General features: G+C 44.7%; 1 protein-coding gene across 4 annotated transcripts in view; it reads right to left on the reverse strand.

Annotated features, from left to right (window-relative positions):
- SEPTIN11 (septin 11) overlaps positions 1-18,907 on the reverse strand; it is a 72,242-nt gene that overhangs the window by 27,278 nt on the left and 26,057 nt on the right. For all 4 annotated transcript variants that reach the window (XM_030565145.1, XM_030565143.1, XM_030565144.1 and 1 more), the window contains exons 2-3: positions 7,110-7,224; positions 1,253-1,448 (exon numbers count right to left, since the gene is read on the reverse strand). In XM_030565145.1, the coding sequence (XP_030421005.1) occupies positions 1,253-1,448; positions 7,110-7,224 (311 nt within the window). The remainder of the gene's footprint in view (positions 1-1,252; positions 1,449-7,109; positions 7,225-18,907) is intronic.

Consider the following 18,907-nt stretch of genomic DNA (forward strand, 5'->3'; position numbering starts at 1 on the left):
GGGGCCCAACAATCTTAAGATACTGACTGGGATTAGGAGATCCCAGGGAAGGCAGACGTGTTTTTAAGTGTAAGAATGTCTATTCGGACAGCGCAGTTGGGCATCCTAGAAATACTAAACACTAGTCTACATAGTATGTTGGAACGTACATGCAGAATGTTTACTTCTAGTCTTGAAATGGGAAAATCTGCATCCAGATTAAAACCCATCCACATCCCAACATCACCTTAAGAACCATGTGATTGGCGAGTTCTCTCTCGCTGAGGTCTGGAGGAAGAACACCGAGTCAGGAATACCTAAATTCTAGTCCCAGCTTTGTCACTGACTTGAATGACCTTTTAACAAGTCACTTCTCTCACCATATCAGGTTCCCATCCATCAAAGAATGATAGTATCTACCCGCTTTACACGGCTGTGGCGTGGACTCCCTAGTTGATGACTAAACAGTACTTTCAGCATGCAAAGCATTATCTGATTAAATAATAATATTTAATACAAATTAAAATTCTGTACAATTAGATCAAATTCATTTACACTAAACTGCACAATTTAATACGCTCATCTGTGAAACCAACACTTTTCAGAAGCAACTTGACTTTTGCTTGGCACGATAAATCTCCACAATCCAGTGCATTGTTATTCCTATTACAGCAGTGACTAGAGGCCCCCCCCAATCAGAATCAGGGCTTCATTACACTTGACACTACACATGCACATAAGAAGATACAGTCTGCGCCCTGAAGAGCTTACATTCTAAATAGACAAGACTGATGAAGGATGGGAGGAGATAGAGGCTTAGGGTATATGTCTACAGCAACCAGACACCCAGGGCTGGCCTGTGCCAGTCAACTCAAGCTCACGGGGCTGTTTCATCACTCCCACCTCACAGGGTCCCAGAGCCCAGGCTCCAGCCTGAGCATGGAAGTCTACAAAGCAATTAAACAGCCCCGCACCTGAGCTGGTGGGCTAGCTGTGAGTTTCTCTGATACGTAGACATACCCACAGATAGCTGAAGGGACTCACGCACGGTCAGGAAACAGAACTCAGGTCTCCTGAGTCCCAGTCCAGCATTCTATCTGCTGGACTATGCCGTTTCCTAAATCAGTGTACCACTAAACCCAATGACAGCACCAGGTTTGATGCTGCAGTCCTCAAGGACATTGGATACTAAATACCATTCCTATACATTCAAGCCCTTCCGGCCTGAGGATGAATCTGTGCGAGCCCCGCTTCCTACGTAAAAGCAACTTACCTGTCATCTTTATTAATCTGATCTCCAAATCCAACTGTGTCAACAATGGTCAGCTTCAGACGGACGTTGCTCTCCTGGAGTTCATAGCTTCTTGCTTTCAACCTCACGCCGGGCTCATTGTGGGTGGCTGGGTCACTTTCAAACTTGGTGTTAAACAGAGTGTCCATTAAGGTTGACTTGCCAATGCCAGTTTCACCTGAGCAGACAGAGAATGTATTAGGAGCTAGAGATCACTCCGCCCCCTACCATTCTGTCCAAAGCTCTCTTTAGAGCACGGACAGACAGAGACAGACCGACATTGTTACTTCTGTAGCACCAGAAACACAGAGGAGGGTTCTCAGACAGGGAGATAAGCTCTTCAGGCCTAGATGCCTTATAAGATGGCTGCCATCTTGGTCAGCCACCGGGGATTGAACTGGGGACTTTCAGAGCTAAAAGCATGGGCTGCGACAGCTTGAGCCTTTGCTGGGGTTGTAACAGACTCATTTCTCCTGCAGATCAGGCAGTGAGGGGGGTCCTGTAAGATACACTCGTCATTGGACTACTTACATCTTCTGATCAAAGGAAGCTCGGCCCAAGCCAGCACCCCAATCCACTACATAATGGCTGCCAGTTTGGCAGACACCAGGTAGCTCTAGAGCTACACGCATGAATTTCTACTGCTTGAGCCAGGCTCTGTGGCTGAGACCTGTAACCAACTCCCATTCTGTATGGATCGGGCCCAGAGGGGAGCACCTCTCACACACACCCACAGACCCACCCACCACTGGGTTACGTTTACAGTTATAGACAATGTACAAAGGATAGGATACCACAAATACTTAGGTAACCAGCCAACAGCATGGAACACAATGATGTTTCATCACTTTTGGGAGGGGCAAAGGGCTAATATACTTTCCTGACAACAATTTTGTTAACACCCCTCTTGGGCGGTGGAGAGGGTGAATTAGGCTTTATAGGCCTCCTGGACTAGGTGTACTTAGAGAAGAGATTGGAAGTGTGGTGGGCTGGGTAGGATGCTGAAATGTGCAGCATATCGATCAATGGACCAAGTGAGTTTTCTAGGTGGGGGAAAGCAAGGGTCACCTTCCGCTGAGGGAGCAGGAATCAGCCATTGCTGGAAGCAGGTTATGAGACTTGCTAGACCCACGATGTAAATATTGCAAATCCTACATTCCTAAGTATGCTTTTCCTTTGTGTTTTCTTCTGCCACTGCTGATTATTTTTACACTAGACTGATTGGCTGTATAATAGCCTCTCTCCAGACTCATGAAGAAGTTAATTCTTTCCCCAGACACTGCTCACACACTGTTAATATGACATGTGCCTCCCATGGAGGGAGATGTATATCATTGGTCTAAGTCCTGTTGTGGCAATCAAATCAAAGCAGGCAAGCCCCCAATCCATGTAGATCCCCACGGAAATCAGTAATTATATGTTGCTTGAAGTCAATGGGGCTCTGCATAGATTCAGAGTCTAGATGTAGATCTAACTGAAGGATTGAGGCCTTCATGAGGAAGCCAACAGATAGATACATAGAAAAGCAAATTATTTCTTAAAGGTAACTTAAAAGGCAAATGAATATAAATATTAAAAAATTGGGTTTGTACAGTTTTAGCTAATTTATGGTTAGGCCTGGCAGAATTCAATGTTTTTTTTATTTATAACTTTGATGAGTAAGACAGATGTTTATTTAAGCATCGTTTTCATTTTTCATCTATTTTAATTTTCACAGTTCTGCAAAGTTACCGGAGGGGAGTGGATAACAATTATTTAATGACAGCAGAGGTTAAGATTCAAAAAATTAAAGTTTTTCAACCATTAAACACATAAATTGCCTACACTGCATGTCAAAATATACAAATTAAATAACCTGAAATCAAACTCTTAAGTTCTGAAGCAGCATTTTTCTTACTTCGCCTACCTGTGAATTTCAATGGTCATCGATGGAAATATTTTTTCGCTGGTTTGTGTGTGTGTACGGTGAAATTGACATTCACCAATAAAAATTTAATTCTTCCAAGTCTGATGTGTACAGAAGGATGGGAAGGTTGGGTTTTTTGGTTTGGATTTTTTGTTCTTGAAACTGTTTTTCTACTTGCTTTTTAAACTTAAAGATGACAAGAATAGCAAAACTTGGTCTTCTCTAGTTTTGCTGGAGGGCTTCAAAGCCTGCTCATTGTGAGCACTAACACACTGGTAAAGAATCAACACTCCCTTCTCTTAAACAATTCCTTTAACCAAAATCGACAGAGTCCTGTGGCACCTTATAAACTAACGGAAGTATTAGAGCATAAGCTTTCGTGGGTGAATAACACCCACTTCGTCAGACGCATGTGGTGGAAAGCTCATGCTCCAATACTTCTGTTAGTCTATAAGGTGCCACAAGACTCTGTCGCTTTTTACAGATCCAGACTAACACGACTACCCCTCTGATACTTTAACCAAAATGTTAGTCATGGAAGTTAAGAAGGAAGTAGGTATTGACAAAACTAAACTAAAAACAAACCACAGAAACCAAGAACTTAAAGAGTCTGACTACCAATCTCTTCTCTCAAATGCTCAGCTTTCACTCTTGTGACCTCATCGTTGCACTGGTTATCACAGAGCATTCCAGGGCAAACTAGACCCGAATTTCTACTGTACAAACACAAGCAGGAAAGGGAGAAAAATTGTTAAAAACAAGACCATTCATTTTTAATATATTAAAGAAGCAAAAAGGCGAATATATGGGCCCAATTTGTTTTCAGGTCACCACTAAGATACCTTGATGGAAGGCGGTATAGAGGAATGGTGTCTTCACAAAAACCACAGTGGTAACGTGAGACCTCCTTGAAAGAGACGCCAGCAGCGAAGAGTAACATGTCTGTGATGGCTCTTTCCATTTAATAACCGAAGATGATCAGCCTATTTTTAAGTTAAGGACCTGTTTATTTGCCATGGTCCACTCCTTTCACATTTAGTAATACAGTGTCCCCTTTAAATAAAAAAAGATCATTGTCTCTATTTGGCATGGACTATGGAAAGAAGGATTGGGTTCCATGAGAACAGGGTGTGTTGAACCGACACTCAAACTGTGTCACAGGGGGTACGTCCAGACTACAATCGCTGACTGTGACTGCAGCTACAGCTGACATACCTGAACCAGATTTCATCTGGCTAGCTTGGGTACTGGAGCAGTGATGCCACAGCCATGTGGGCGCTAACCCCATGTGCAATTACCCAGAGACCCAGACGGGTTTGTACAGCCTGCACTGAAGCATGCCATAGTTTCACAGCTCTGGGAGCCGAGCGAGCTAGATCAAAGCTAGCTTGGGTGTGCTGGCTCTAGTGGCAATCGCACCCAGCCATTGCAGGCTAGACATACCCAGGGTCTCTGCCCATTCAGCGCTAGCACTGGACAGCCCGCCTTCCGGGAGCCTGCCCAACGCGAATACTTGAGAGCCCGTTCTCAAAGCGGCTGAGCCCCGCCTCCTCACTATGCGCTAAGGAAGGGTCCCAAATTGCAGAGCTGCTCCTGGTAGGAATCACACCACCCCGCTGAACCCAGACTTGTACACCTTGGGTTCCATTCCATCCCTCAGAAGGCTGTTCTGGGCACGCCCAGCTTTCTAGCGGAACCATTTGCTCCTAGCCACGATCCTTCCACCAATGGAGCCTAAGATCTGTACACCTATTCATTATTGTTTTCTCATTGGAATAATACCACAACGCCTGCTTTTCCTGCATTGACACACAGGCCATATGAGTAAGTCTTGGTGCTTGCAAAGATATACAGGCAGGGAATGAAACACTGGTTTTAGGCATAAAACTTGCAATATTTAAATGAGGACCAGTGTCCAAAAACACACTCCTAGCCTGAGGGATCAATGATCATTTTAAGGCACCAGTAACCATCAAGGCTAGAAATGCTGAGACGTGCAGATTTTCAAGGCGGCTCGATCCTGGATATCTGCAAGATATACAGGGAGCCTGAAAATCATGTCATTCTCATAGTTATCTGGCTTTCCCTTTTGCTTCACTCCCCGCCTGGTTTTAGCTGCCAGTCTCTCTAACAGTTACAGCTGGAAAGCAGTACTTTCTCCAAAACCAAGAGCAGCTTGGAATCCCAGCTCACAAAACTCAAAGCAATATGGCTTTTAAAAATATGTATCTATATCATAGCCACAGAATGTGGTCCCCCGAGGAATGCTCTGTGCATGGAATTACTATTATTTAGCAGTTCTCCTGTAAATCACTAGAGCGGTGTTTGATGGCAGGCTGCTAAAGCAAACACAGTCATTGCATACTGTTCTCTGTGGTTCAAGACACACTACATTTAGAAGCGTTACGTCACCATGCAGGAGCCAATTGTGCACTTTCCCTCAAAGAGATGCCAATTTTTTTTCCTCCTTCCTTTGGACAATAGGAGCAACGTGTGTGTGAAATTTCTATTTGGAGCTTAACAAAAGTTGCCCGGCACATTTTGAAAAAGAAAAAACGTGGAGCAAATTGCTGCGTTAATGAAGACAAATTGATCATGCTAGGCTAGGAATGTTTACCACACGAGGAAGAAAAACAACTAATTTATTCCATTTTGATCATCCAAGTGCTTGCTAATCGGGAAGCTCCCTGTTGAATTTTAAACAGCTTCCTGCTGCTAAGGGACTCATGCAATGGTTGTTTGCTCTGGTCATATTTCTCCATGCTCATTCTCCTGTCTAGCTCCTGAACACCTAATGCTGCGAGTGCATTCTAGTCTGGCTAGCCAGATGTGGATTCAGATAGCTGAAACTACTGAACATGACATGAAAACCCCAGTCAAAGCATTTAAAAAAAATAAACCTGAAGTCTTTAATCAGAAAAGAGAAAACATTTTGCTTCAACACATGAGTAATGAAAATAGATAGTTTATGGAACGTTCTGCCAAGCTGAGTGTTTTTCATTCAACGTTTGAGCAACTTTAGATGATATCTTGAAGACAACCAAGAGGTTAAAACTATTTTGACACATGGTTCCCTAAATTTGAGCCATGTAATTGTTTTATTTGGTGTAGCTTGAAACTACTGATCATGGGGAGGGGGAGGAGGCAGCGAGGTTGTTGGGATTTCAGCTCTGAATAATTGGGAGAAACAAAAACTAAGGCAAGTAAACAGATGTCACATCTGCGTGCCCAGATTAAATACAATATAAACAAGGTGACAGGCCTGATTCTCATTCACCCTCACCTTAAGGCCCCCTGGCATTGTCAAAGCGATGTAATAGGGCCTTAATATAACACAGAATCAGGCCCATTCCCACCCTGCTCCAAAACACAGGCATATGAGAAATCTCTTGTTTTAATTAAATTCCAGTCATCAACTTAATACACCTTGACACAAATCATGAGCAAAAAGTTAATTATCTAGTAAATAAGCAATATATAGCATTCACCATTTTCTAACATACTAAAATGTACAAGAAAGAATCAGTAAATATTAAAGCTATATATCGCTGAAATAAATGTATATAGTGACAGCATACCCTCCTAGGTAAGGAAAAGATGTACCAACACTAGTGTAAAGGCTCTATTTAGTTGTAAATCAGCTTCTTTTAATGATTATGTCAACCAACGAGAATGCACCTTTCTTTAGAAAATAACTGAAGTACAAATGGAAAAGTTGATTAAAATCAATCCTCCCTGGTTCCCTTTTATAATGCTCACCCTATTGGTTTATATCTTATCCTCATTACTGAATGGAAGGGTTGTTTGTTTTTATTTACTCTCTCTCTCATGCTCACAGACACACACACCCCTCTTTGTTTAAATTAATAATTTTCTTGTCACATGATGCCTTGATGTGAAAAACCATTTGCTCAGCAGTGCAGCATCACTTACCAACACAAAGAATGTTGAAGCAGAATCCTTGAGAGGTTGATTTGTTGACCAGCTGATCTGGAAGACTGTCAAAGCCCACATGACCGGAAAGGGACAGGTTTCGAAGCTCGTCATTCTGAAAATCCCAAAGAGAAATATTTGTAATCAAGATGCAGAGCACCAACGTACACAGGTGAAAGTTATAGGAATACCAGCCACTCTCAGAGGAGAGGAGAATACTCTCTCACTGGGACCCCTTTTAGTCAAGGTGGTTGAGGGCAGGAATGAAAGGAGAGAGTGGATTCTCAATCACATGTCATTCTGGATCAATTTCCTTCCCAATCCTCAGATGTCTTCCTTGTGTCTGATCTACCCAACCTTACTGTGTGGTTAGCTATCTACAATGCCCCCAAACCAAGTAGGCAGTTCTTCTGTGCCAGTGACTGGCAGATCAGCAAGCATTAGCAAATTGCAGAAGATGAATTGAAGTCCTGTGCCCCAAGTTTCTGACATTCCTGTAGCCATAGGAGAAAAGAGTTAGGAGGTGACATACGCAGTCAGACAACTAGGTACTGCAGGACTTCACTCAGAGTAGTAATGTTGTGACCACACTCAACCAAGCTGCAATCTTAGCTGTGATCAGATGAGCCCCCATTACAATGCACCTGGTGAGACAGATTCTCTGCCTTGCTTTGTTACCATTGGGCAGCTCCAGTGAGGCAGAGGTGATGGAAGCTGGTTACCTCTCCCCTGTTGAGGATTTCCCCTGTCTGGTGCAGAACCACTATGGGCAGCTTCTTCACCACCGCCCCTGCGACCCTTCAATGGAGGGGTGTTGGGCTGAGAAGGGGCTGTGGCTGGATGAAGTCTGGCTATCCCGAACTGGCCCCTTGGGATTTTGACTTCAATGTCATTAGTCCTGATTTTAAAAAGTGGAGAACCCAGCTGGCTATCCCGTTACATTTGCCATGGAAAAAGGAACTTCCCAGAATTCTACTAATCTGCACAGCAACGTAGCAGAAATGGGACACTTTGTGCTTCAAGACAGACTATTGTTTTATGACAGCAGCAGGACATCGTTCGCATTGTTCAGATAATGCCACTAAAGCCAGCTAAATCCCTGCCGGCTTTGAAAGGCTTCAGATGTGTCGTTCCGACAAGGACGACGCACACATTACTCTATGGATGGTTTGGTTTACACACAATGTCGTCGTAAGGTAAGAAAGCAGGGCAGTCATTCCTCGGCTTTTTAACGTGACGCACAATTTCCCATACAGAGTACATCTCATGTTCAATAGCCTTCAAGGAAAAGTACAGTCACCCAAATCAGATGTATTCAAGTCTTCATTCAGGGTCACTTTAAGCACCTGGGAAGGTTTAACCAGTAGTTCCTGGCCCACCCATTTGGCTCTGTTGGCTTGGTCAGGTACCCTGAACTGAAAGACACCAACAGATATTTTCATGGGGTTTATTGTACCAGCAGAGACCTCGCAGGATTAAGAGTTGGAGCAAGTCCAACGTTATATTTAGAGTTTTCCACAACAGCTGTGTAGTAACTTACGTTTTAGTCTAGAAAAAGCAGCCATATTAGTTAGCTCTTCTGCCAAATCCCATCGACATAAATGCCTTGAAAACAGATTACAGAACTCCATGAAACAGGAAGAGATTGTCATTCCCTGCAGCTTGTGTTGGGTGCCCCAGACTTCGGACCTTTAAATGTTTTCCAATGCCAGACATTTGCATAGGAGCTACTCAATGTGTGTTATATTTCTGCAACTAAATTATAATCCTGTACAGTCTGAGCCTGATCCAAACCCCTCTGAACTCAATGGGAGTCTTTCCCTTGACTCCAGCTGGGTTTGGATCAAGCTCTTAGAGAAATGGTGTTTAATCTAATTCTTAGGGATCATCCTTATCTGCTGCTCTGTGTTCTATTCTCCCATTTTCCAGTGATTTGTTGTGGAACAAGGGGCAGGTCACCGACCTTTCCTATGCCCATTTCCCACCCAGAAACAAACAGCCCTACTGCTCAGGGGCTGAGCCACCAGGGCCTCATCTACACTTCCAAGGGTTTGCTGGCGGAGGTATACTGGCAAAACCTGTTAGTGGAGGGTATACACTTGAAAGGGTTTGCCAGTGAGGTTTAAGCCAGTTTCCTGAAGACAGTAAAGCTTTTGCTACACTTAACTACGCTGCTTAGTGTGGATTTCTTACACTCTAACCGATGTAGTTAAATAGACTTAATTTTCTAGTGTAAATCAGGCCCAAGATGTACCAGCAAAAGGACTTTTTTGCCAGTCTGACTGTGTTTGCCAGCACAGGTATGTCCACTGGGGATGGAGAGAGAGAAAAGGTCACTCCCTTGACTGATGTGGCTACGGCAGCAAACCTGTTACACTAGGCCAGGTCTAAGGGGGGGGGGGTTTCAAAGGAGTGCAGCACTGACCTACTCCCTGAAGCAAAGGGGCGTTTTACCATTGATGCCAATAGGAGCAGAGTCAGGTGAAGGCAGAGTGCTTCGGAAAACCCTTCCCTTAATGTTTATGGAGAGCTGTGGGGAAAAGCACTATATCTCTAAGTGTGCCATTTCCATTAGAAACCTGGCTTCTAGGGGTTCATCTCTTGGCCAGCCCCACATTAGGCTGACACCTGGTACACACAGGCAGCAGCTGCCTTCGCTCATGGGTTTTAAGGCCCCCCCAAACTCAAATACCAGAATGCAGGTATCTGTCAATCACTCTTCACTCTAGTACCTCCGCTGCAGAGAATCATTAATGCCTTTTATCCTCACCACACCCCGTCCTCTGGACATCTCCCATTAGGGGGTGCATTCCAGGGGTAACTACTGGCAGGAATGCCCCTATCAGCAAAAGAGCAGGGAAATCCAGAGTCAGGGCACGGACACAGGAGATTCTGGCCTCACGTAGATTCCAAGATCTGGAGGGGTCCTCAAATGCTAAATCTGGATGCTGACGCCCTGTCTTCTTCCATGAGGTGCCAAGGCGCTTTGCCAACCTGAAGGAAGAATCCCTAAGACATTCAACTAACTGAAGCTCACAGCAATCTCCTACTGACACTTATGCAGGTATAATTCAAATGAGGGGGACTGGGGCCCTGAGAGTTTACCTGAAGAGGAATGGGGCGAATAACATGCCATGGATGCTAGATATTTTTAAAGTGTCCGTTTCATTCAGTACTGAATGAAGCAGTGGAAGCTAAGGCCTGACCCATCAAGAAAGGTGAATGTTAAGTACTCCTCAAGAACAGGCCCTTGGCTCTTCCAGTGGAGTATTTGAGGAAAATGACTGTTTGCAAATGAGTTATTCAGCAGATCCAGGAGATAAGAGTCACGCTGCACAACTGGTTTATTCTACTGCAAACCGTGTGCGCACTCTGGAAACGGCAATTATCTACCAAAAAGACCACCAGCGTTGACCACCACAGTAATCCAAACATTTGTCATAACTCATGCTACGTATTAGCCCAAGGGAAGCCCAAGGTGGAGCCAGCCTGGAGCACACTAGAACCTTCAGGTTGCACTGCGGGGCTGGGCCAAGGTCCCAGAGCCACTGTCTTCCTCCCTGCAACAGCAAAGAGAGGACAAAGCCAATCAGCGGCCACTCTTTGCTGCTGGTGTGCTCTGCAGGGCCAGCCAATTTTAATCACTAGCACGAGAGACCTACATTACAAACCTCCGCCTTTCTGTGCATTAGACAGAACCAGATGCCAATGGGGCCACTGGTGCTGCAGAGTCTGAACACCCCCAGACAAAAACGGGATCACACCGCACGGGAATACGACTGATTCTCCTGTGCATCAGGAATCCTATAGGGGGCTGGTCTGTGCTATGAGATATTAGCTGCCATTTGAATTTAGGGAAGGCCAATGGTGACAGCAGTTAGTCTGGCAGGGCAGAGAAAAGAGAAAGGGAGGAGAAAATACTGGCACGATGTCTAATGCTGAAGCCTATGCATTAAGCTTAAAGAAGAAGCTGGATCTACGCTGGGCCAGATTGTTCCTGCGCGCTTTAACTGGGACAGGACAGAGGTGAAGGGGCAAGGCACATGGACCTGAGAGCAGCGTGAGGGTACAGTCTGGGCCAATGCCATTCATTAGAGTGCTCCCAGTGAAAGAGGTTGGGAGGGTGGGATGGGGAGAGGAAGAGTCGTGAAATGGTTTTGTGGTCCTTTTTCAGGCACTTTAGCACTTCAGTTCTGGCACCGGGTAGCCACTGAGCCAGATCCTTAGCTAGGTAAATCAGCACAGGTTATCAATGGAGCTACAACGGCTTACACCAGCTGAGGATCTGGCTCTGGATGTTGAACCCCAGGGTGGTCCATTGTGTTTGTATACATCTCTCCTATCAGTATCCAGCAGTCCTGATTACTGACCCTTCGGAATCCCAGGAACACAGGCAGGCATTTCTGGATTATTAGTACAGACCGGTATCAGCAGAGAAGGGAATGATTACTACAGCATGGAGGCAAAAACTCTATCCTAAAGCCAGGCCAGGGAAGAGCTGCTTCCGTAGAATGATCCAGACCAACAGCGTGACATCTGTCATGAGGCCGAAAACCACTTCTGGAATTACCCTCCCCACTTTTGCTGCTATTTAGAAACCAAACCAAGCTGCATTAACTGGAGCAAATACACTGAAACTACAGAACTGTGGTTTAGTTGCTGGCCCTTGCCTCCCCTCTGGAGAAGGGGGTGGGGTGGAGAAAAACTGCTGAAAAACTCCTCTAGTGCAAAATAGTTTGTGGCCTCAGATTTTATCTGCCTGCAAAGGAAGCCACTAAAGTGGAGCAGTAAGTGTGACTATTTCAGTACAGAATTATAAGACCGGGAGGATGATTCTGCCATTCGGTGGGGTGTGGCACAAATATTTTAAACACAAAGGTGCCAACTCAGATGGCCTCACTTATTTTGTAATTAGCCGTTGTGATATATGTCGCATTGGAGTCAGTGGGCTAGATTCTGCTCTCAGGTACACTTACATAAAATGTGTTCAATGGACATAGAAAAGACTCCTGCCTTTGGGAGGGAAAACTGTCAATATGACCTACTGTGATCAGTTTTTTCAACTAGAAAGAAATCCTGGCATTCTGATCCCCGTTATCCTGGAGTAAACCTGGGTTTTCTCTGTTGAAGTTCATGGAGTTAGTCAAGTTTAATGCTGGTGCAACTCAGATCAAAATCTGGATCATTCTTTTTTCTTATGTAAAGATTCTTTCAAAGGATGAAAAGACATCACTGAAACACTGCAGTGCAGGGGTTTGTTCCTAGATGGAAAGGCCCTTCTCTCCTGGTGCAGGATTCTCCCCTACATTGTATGCACCAGTACTTCATCCAAGCCAAGCCACTCAAGGAATCTGTCTTCTCATCAGGTGATTTAGAGATCTCGGCACAAGGAAAACTGAGTTCAGCCTAAATTTTCCCCTTTCATCACCACCGCCACAGCAAATCCCAAAGCGACATGGCCTCCTTGCAAATCATGCGCCACCCAGGTCCATCCCTCGCAAGATGCTGAAGGTGGTCTGGATGCACATTCAATTTGTTCCTTGCTCAACATCATCCCTAATATTATTTCCCCACCCTGAGTCAAAACAACACCTCTAACATCACTAATGCTGATGACTCGGAGGAGTATGACAAACTGCAATTAAGGGATGGTCCTATTAGTACACAGTCATTTGCCAAAGTTATTCTTATGGCATGAAGTTAAGGGAATGACATCTACCTGGCTCCTTCCCCAAGTGTATCATTAGGCCTGTTAGGCCAAATCCTCAGCTGGTCTAAATCAGTGGAGCTCCTTTCATTTCAATAATTACACCAGCTTACAAAAGCAGAAGTTCTCACCACTAACATCTAGAAAATCTCATGTGTTGCAGGCTTTAAGACATCTGAAGAGCAGACAAAGGGGAATCTTCATTTTTAGACTGGTCCTTCCTGTAGGTGTGAGACAGTCATTGCTTAATCATTCTGTTGTTTGCCATCTTGGGTTGTTTTTGTGTAAGCTCCCCCCCTCCCCCCTAATTTGGGGTGTATATTTGTATGATGCGATTTGTAGGCCATTAGAATTATTTTGTAGTAGAGTGAGAGAGACACACATAATATGGAGATAAAATTCAAAATGCTTAATATCATTGGGAAGGTGGAATGTGATGGAGCTACAAGGGATGAACAGCTTCAATACTGTAACTTTCAGTGTTTCTTTTGGCAGGGTGAAGGAGGACAGAGTGTGGCAGAGAGGCACAAACCTTCAGAGGCTGTAAAACCTTCCATCTAACCAGGAAAGAAAGTGAGGCTCCATTCTATATAGCACTTAAACCAAAACAGAACAAAAAGTAGAGTTTGTGATGACCAGGAGAACAGCATGGTGACTTGCCTGGTGGATGCAAAGGTTGAGGACCTCTTGAGACTAATGTGCAGTGTTGGAGAGAAGTCGGCGGTTGTGGTACAAGTAGGTAACAATGACATAGGAAAAAGGAAGGAGAGGTCCTGGAGGCCAAATTTAGGCTGCTAAGTCCAGGGCCTCCATGGTAGCATACTCTGAAATGCTGCCAGTTACACACACAGGGCCAGTTAGACAGGCAGAACAGCAGGGTGTCAATGAGTAGATGACTGCATGGAAACTAAAAACCACAATAACAGAGGCTCAAATTAAATGTATATCCCAAATTTAAAAAAAAAAAAAAAAAAGGTGAGAAGCAAAAAAAGAAAAAAAAATTGCCATGACTAACCAGCAGAGCAAAAGACATGGTTAGAGGCAAAAAGGCATCCTTTAAAAATTGGAAGACAATAGAAAGGAGCATAAACTCTGGCAGTCAAGTGTAAAAGTATGTTTTTTGACCTGCCTAATTAATTTGAAGGGCAACTAGGCAAAGACAAAAAAAATGTTTGCTGTTAATTTTTGTAAGTACATCAGAAGCAGGAAGCCTGCCAAACAATTGTGGGGGCACTGGATGATGATCGAGGTACTAAAAGGAGCACTCAGAGAAGATCAGGCTATTGCAGAAAAGCACAATGAATTATTTGCATCGGTCTTCACTGCAGAGGATGCGAGGGGGATTCCCACACCTGAGCCATTATTTTTAGATGACAAATCTGAGGAACTGTCCCAGATTGAGATGACAATAGCAGAGGTTTGGGAACAAATTGATAAATTTAACAGTAATAAGTCACCAGGACCAGATGGTATTCACCCAAGAGTTCTGAAGGAACTCAAACATGAGACTGCAGAACTAACTGTAATATCAGCTTCTGTACCAGATGACTGGAGGGTAGCTAATATACCTATTTTTAAAAGAGGCTCCAGAGGCGATCCTGCCAATTACAGCCAGTAAGCATAACTTCAGTACCAGGCAAATTGGTTGAAACTATAGTAAAGGACAGAATTATCAGATGCACTGATGATCACGATACGTTAGGGAAAAGTCAACATGATTTTTGTAAAGGGAAATCATGCCTCACCAATCTATTAGAACTCTTTGAGGGAATGAATAAGAATGTGGACAAGGGTGATCCAGCTGGCCTCGTGTAATATGACTTTCAGGGCACATCTACACTGCAATTTAAAACCCGTATCTGGCACCCAACAGCTGATCTGAGCTCGTGGGGCTTGGGCTGCAGGGCTGTTTAACTTCAGTGTAGATATTCATGCTTGGGCTGCAGAGTCAATGGTAGAGGTCAATATGCTAGAGGTCAATGAAATCATGAATGGTGTGGAGAAAAAGTATTATTCACCCCTTCACATAACAGAAGAACCAAGGGTCACCCAATGAAAGAAATAGGCAACACGTTTAAAACAAACAAAAGGAAGTCAACATGTGGAACTCCTTACCCGTGGACATTGTGAAGGCCAAAAATATAATTGGGTTGAAAAAAGAATTAGATTCTGTTCATTCCCTCTGAAACATCTGGTACTGGCCACTGTCAGACGGCAGGATACTGGGCTAAGTGGACCATTGGTCTGACCCAGTATGGCCATTATGTTCTTAAGTTTATGGTCTCTGTTCCCATTACCACCTTTCAATTTCAAGATCACATGTTTATTTTACAAGTAACAAGTCAGGAGAGTCTCTCTGACTGCTAGCCCTGCAAACTCAGCCAGGGTTCTTTTCTAATGCATCAAACATACCATCAGTTCTGCAGATCAAACAATACCCTCAAGTGACCTCTTGTTGCCAAGGGGTTTGCATGGGTATAATTCATTGGAACGTACTAAAACGGTTTGGTAGCTGAGATGAGTGAAGGAAAGGGCCCTGGTTCACTCCCTCTGAGCCGCGCTGGCTCTGCGGGGCTAACAGGAATAAAAAGCAATACAAATTTATTTTCCTGACTACAGCAGCTATGATTCTCCACTGGAGGTGGGCGGGGGAGAAATATGACCGGAGGATTGAGAAGGTGGCATTTTTTTCTCATCCCTACATTGAATAAGGTAATGAGAAGAAACTTATTTTAGCAGAATATATTGTTCTCTTCCCACAGTCAATGGAGCCCTGCCTCCAACATGCGGCTGAATCCAAGGCCCTGTGGATTATTTACAGATTCATAGAGATGAAGGCCAGAAGGGACCATTAGATCATCTAGTCTGACCTCCTCTCTATTACAGGGCAATAATTGAATTAGTTAACCCTGTTCTCAGCCCAATAACCTGTGTCTGACTAAAGCCTATTGCCGCCCCTTTTCCATCCAAGCAGAAAGTCAAATTTTAAGACCAGAGGAAGTAGATGGAGTCCGCTGTTTTCTTTGATGCAGTTTGTTTATTTACAGAAAATGTACAACATCCTGTATCTCTGAAAGCAGAGAGAATCAGATAGCAGGAAACAGTTTCTTTTGCTCGCAGCACCAAAAGCCTTCTTTTCAGCCTGCACCAAAAACCTCTTCTTAGGTTTCTTCCTCAGTTGGCCACCATCTTTCAGCTGCTCCTAAAGGCTGTCTCTCTGTCTCATGTGTGTTCTCCCCAGCACACACCCTTCCAACACACACACAGGTTCACAATACCCAGTCGAACCCTCCGCCCCATCACACACTCATTTCTGGGCAGAATCTATTAAGCTCTCTTTTAGGTGTGGCCCCATACAACTGCCTTAAAATGGGGGACTCATTCACTTATTGGTCTGACTGAGATTTCATGTGCCTTTTAGGAGTTAAAAAAAGACAAATGAGCCACAAATTCAAGGGGAGGGGGAAACTGCCAGTATGTAAAATACTGAGATAAACCACAAAATATGAAGCAAGAGTTCAGTTATTCGAGGCCACACATTTTAGTAGTAACTTTAAAAATATTCTTAGGCTTTTATCAGAGTCAACGCTTCAAGCAGGCGACATTTTTGCATGATGACTGGAAGCACATTTCCCAGTTTCTGATGTGACTTAGGATGCTGGATACAAAACTGGGAACCTCAAGGATTCTTCAGGCCTTGCACAGGCAGAAAGTGCACCATCTCTCACCCAGCACTTGGGAATGCTGCTCTGGCAATTTTTTGGCAAGCTGGAACGGTACTCTTTTTTTGTTTTTTGCTTTTGGATGGAGCACTGCTCTCATCCACCGCTCCATAAAACCAGAGTACTCAGGGAGTATACACATGGAGTGTGGAGCAATCCACAATCATCCCTAACACAGGGACAATGAGCCAGGTTACTGTGTATGTTTGGAATAGCACACACAGATGATCCCCACTGGTTCCCAATGAAGGCTTAAGTGATGCTGAAAGCGTTGCACCATGAGGGTATTCCATACAAGAGAACCTATGCATAATACTATGGAGAAAACATCCAATAGACTATTCCTTCCTTCCTTCTAGCAACTCTCAGGTCTACAAACACTGTTAAAAGAAAAAAAGAAAAGAAAACTTAACATTCTGCAGTTTGAGAATATGCCACATGGGCCATACAGACATACGAAGCAGGTGGACCTGCCAGACTTCCAGCACCTCTGCCCGACAACAATCCCATGCAGTGATTTGCTATAAGCAGGTCTTTTCCCTCTAGAACTTCTGCAGCCATCTCCTGACTTTGCCAAGACAGTGCTCATCATCTGGCCCATGCTGCTGCCCTACAAGCATGTAACAATGAGGTGCGCCTCCCCTTGGGATGTCCCCACTGCTGCTTTCTAAGCTGATAGAGAGGAAAAGGGTCTCAGCCATCTCAGCGAGAATTAAGACTCCCAAGCAGGAGGATTTCAAAATATTAAGCTACAGTTGGCTCCATCTCAGCATAGCTGCCGAGCCCTCGGGGGATGGGAGACATTTCTCCTTGAATATAGTTACTGTTTCCTCTGTTTATCCTGGAGCACTTGGACAGTGAAAATCTGTTATTTTGTGGGAGAGAGGCAGGAAGGGAGCTGGCCAATAGCCAGACCAGAGCGCACACAGTCTGTAGCCAACTCTAGTGTGACCAACAAGAGCCGTGGAGACGAAGAGACAAAACTGGTCTCTGCTGCAGACAGAATTGCTGAGCAGTTCCATCGGCTTAAACTGGAACAGCTGTGGCCCCAGGATGCTGCAAACAGGCAATCAAGCAGCTCTGCTGCAGAGATGTTACTATTTGAATGATTCCACAAACGGGGGTCATTTCAGAGATGTGTTTTAAGAAACAACTCTTGGAGGCTGCAAGATCTTGGACAAGGAGGTAGGCCAACAACTACATGACCAGGTAGTGATCGTTCGAGCTGGACAGATTCCGCTTGCGATCAGCGGAGAGGCTCTTCTTACACGAGCAAGGCATGATTCTTTTTTAGTTTGGATTGTGAACTCCTGAGGGCAGGGATCTTTCCTTCCTCAGTGTCTGTCCAATGCTGACTAGACCAGTGATATTGCAACGAGAATATGGCTGCAGATTTGCACTGGGGTCAGCCTAAGATAGCCGGTATTCGCCTATGAGTATATATGGAACCTGAGGGTAGGGCACAAAATGGGAAGGTTCCCTCATGCAACTTACAAGCACAATATTCAACAGCTCCTGCCTCCTGGAACAGAAAGTCTCAGCAACTTCGGAGCTGGCTGGAGACACCAAGTTACTGGTCTTAGTTACCTTTACCACAGCATCCATCAGCAAATGCTGCTTTCCCTCCCTGATGCACTGACTATCCCCTGGCTGCAGTGCCTCCATTTTTCTCCAGAAGTCTCCCCCACCATTTCCTAGTAAGCAAAGAGTCTCATTTTCCTGAACATAAATGGCCCAATTCCCAGGTGTAGCTTGAGTGTGCTTGGTGCAGAACCCAGAGAGGAGGAAAGAGGTCCCTTTCCACCTCCCTCTTCTGGCCTCTGGCACAAGTTAAAACGCCTTCAGGGCTGCCCGAGCAGGTGCCCAGTTATGTGTGGTCCCAGGAGGACTAAGAAGCAATCAGAAACAGCCAGAGTTCAACGGGGCTCTGTGTGTGGCAGAGGTCTGGGACTTCTTTCACATACAAAAATTCCCCAATGGCTGGATCAGCCCCATTGCACTGCCAGACCTGGCTTAGATGAACCCTAGTGCAACAATCGTTCAGGCCCATCAAGGGTTCAGCTCATCCTTGGAATCAGGCTACAAATATCCAATGTAATCACGCGTCAATTTTAAAAGCTAGGAGTACTTGGACTTTTGAATGCTAGCACACAGTGTGATAATGTATTTCTTCCCCCCAAATCTCTCCCCATGCATACCGACTGACGTCTAGAATCCATGCACCACGTTCTGCTCTCTATTCCAGTCCAACGGCATTATTCCCAATGGACACCACTACTGAGAGAACAACTGGGCCCAGTATCCATCCCCTCTGCAGTAGCCATTCCTAAAGGGCCCCACCTTAGTTCATCCTGTTACACATGTCACAC

This window comes from Gopherus evgoodei, chromosome 5 (genome assembly GCF_007399415.2).
Source record: "Gopherus evgoodei ecotype Sinaloan lineage chromosome 5, rGopEvg1_v1.p, whole genome shotgun sequence".
Lineage (NCBI taxonomy): Eukaryota > Metazoa > Chordata > Testudines > Testudinidae > Gopherus > Gopherus evgoodei.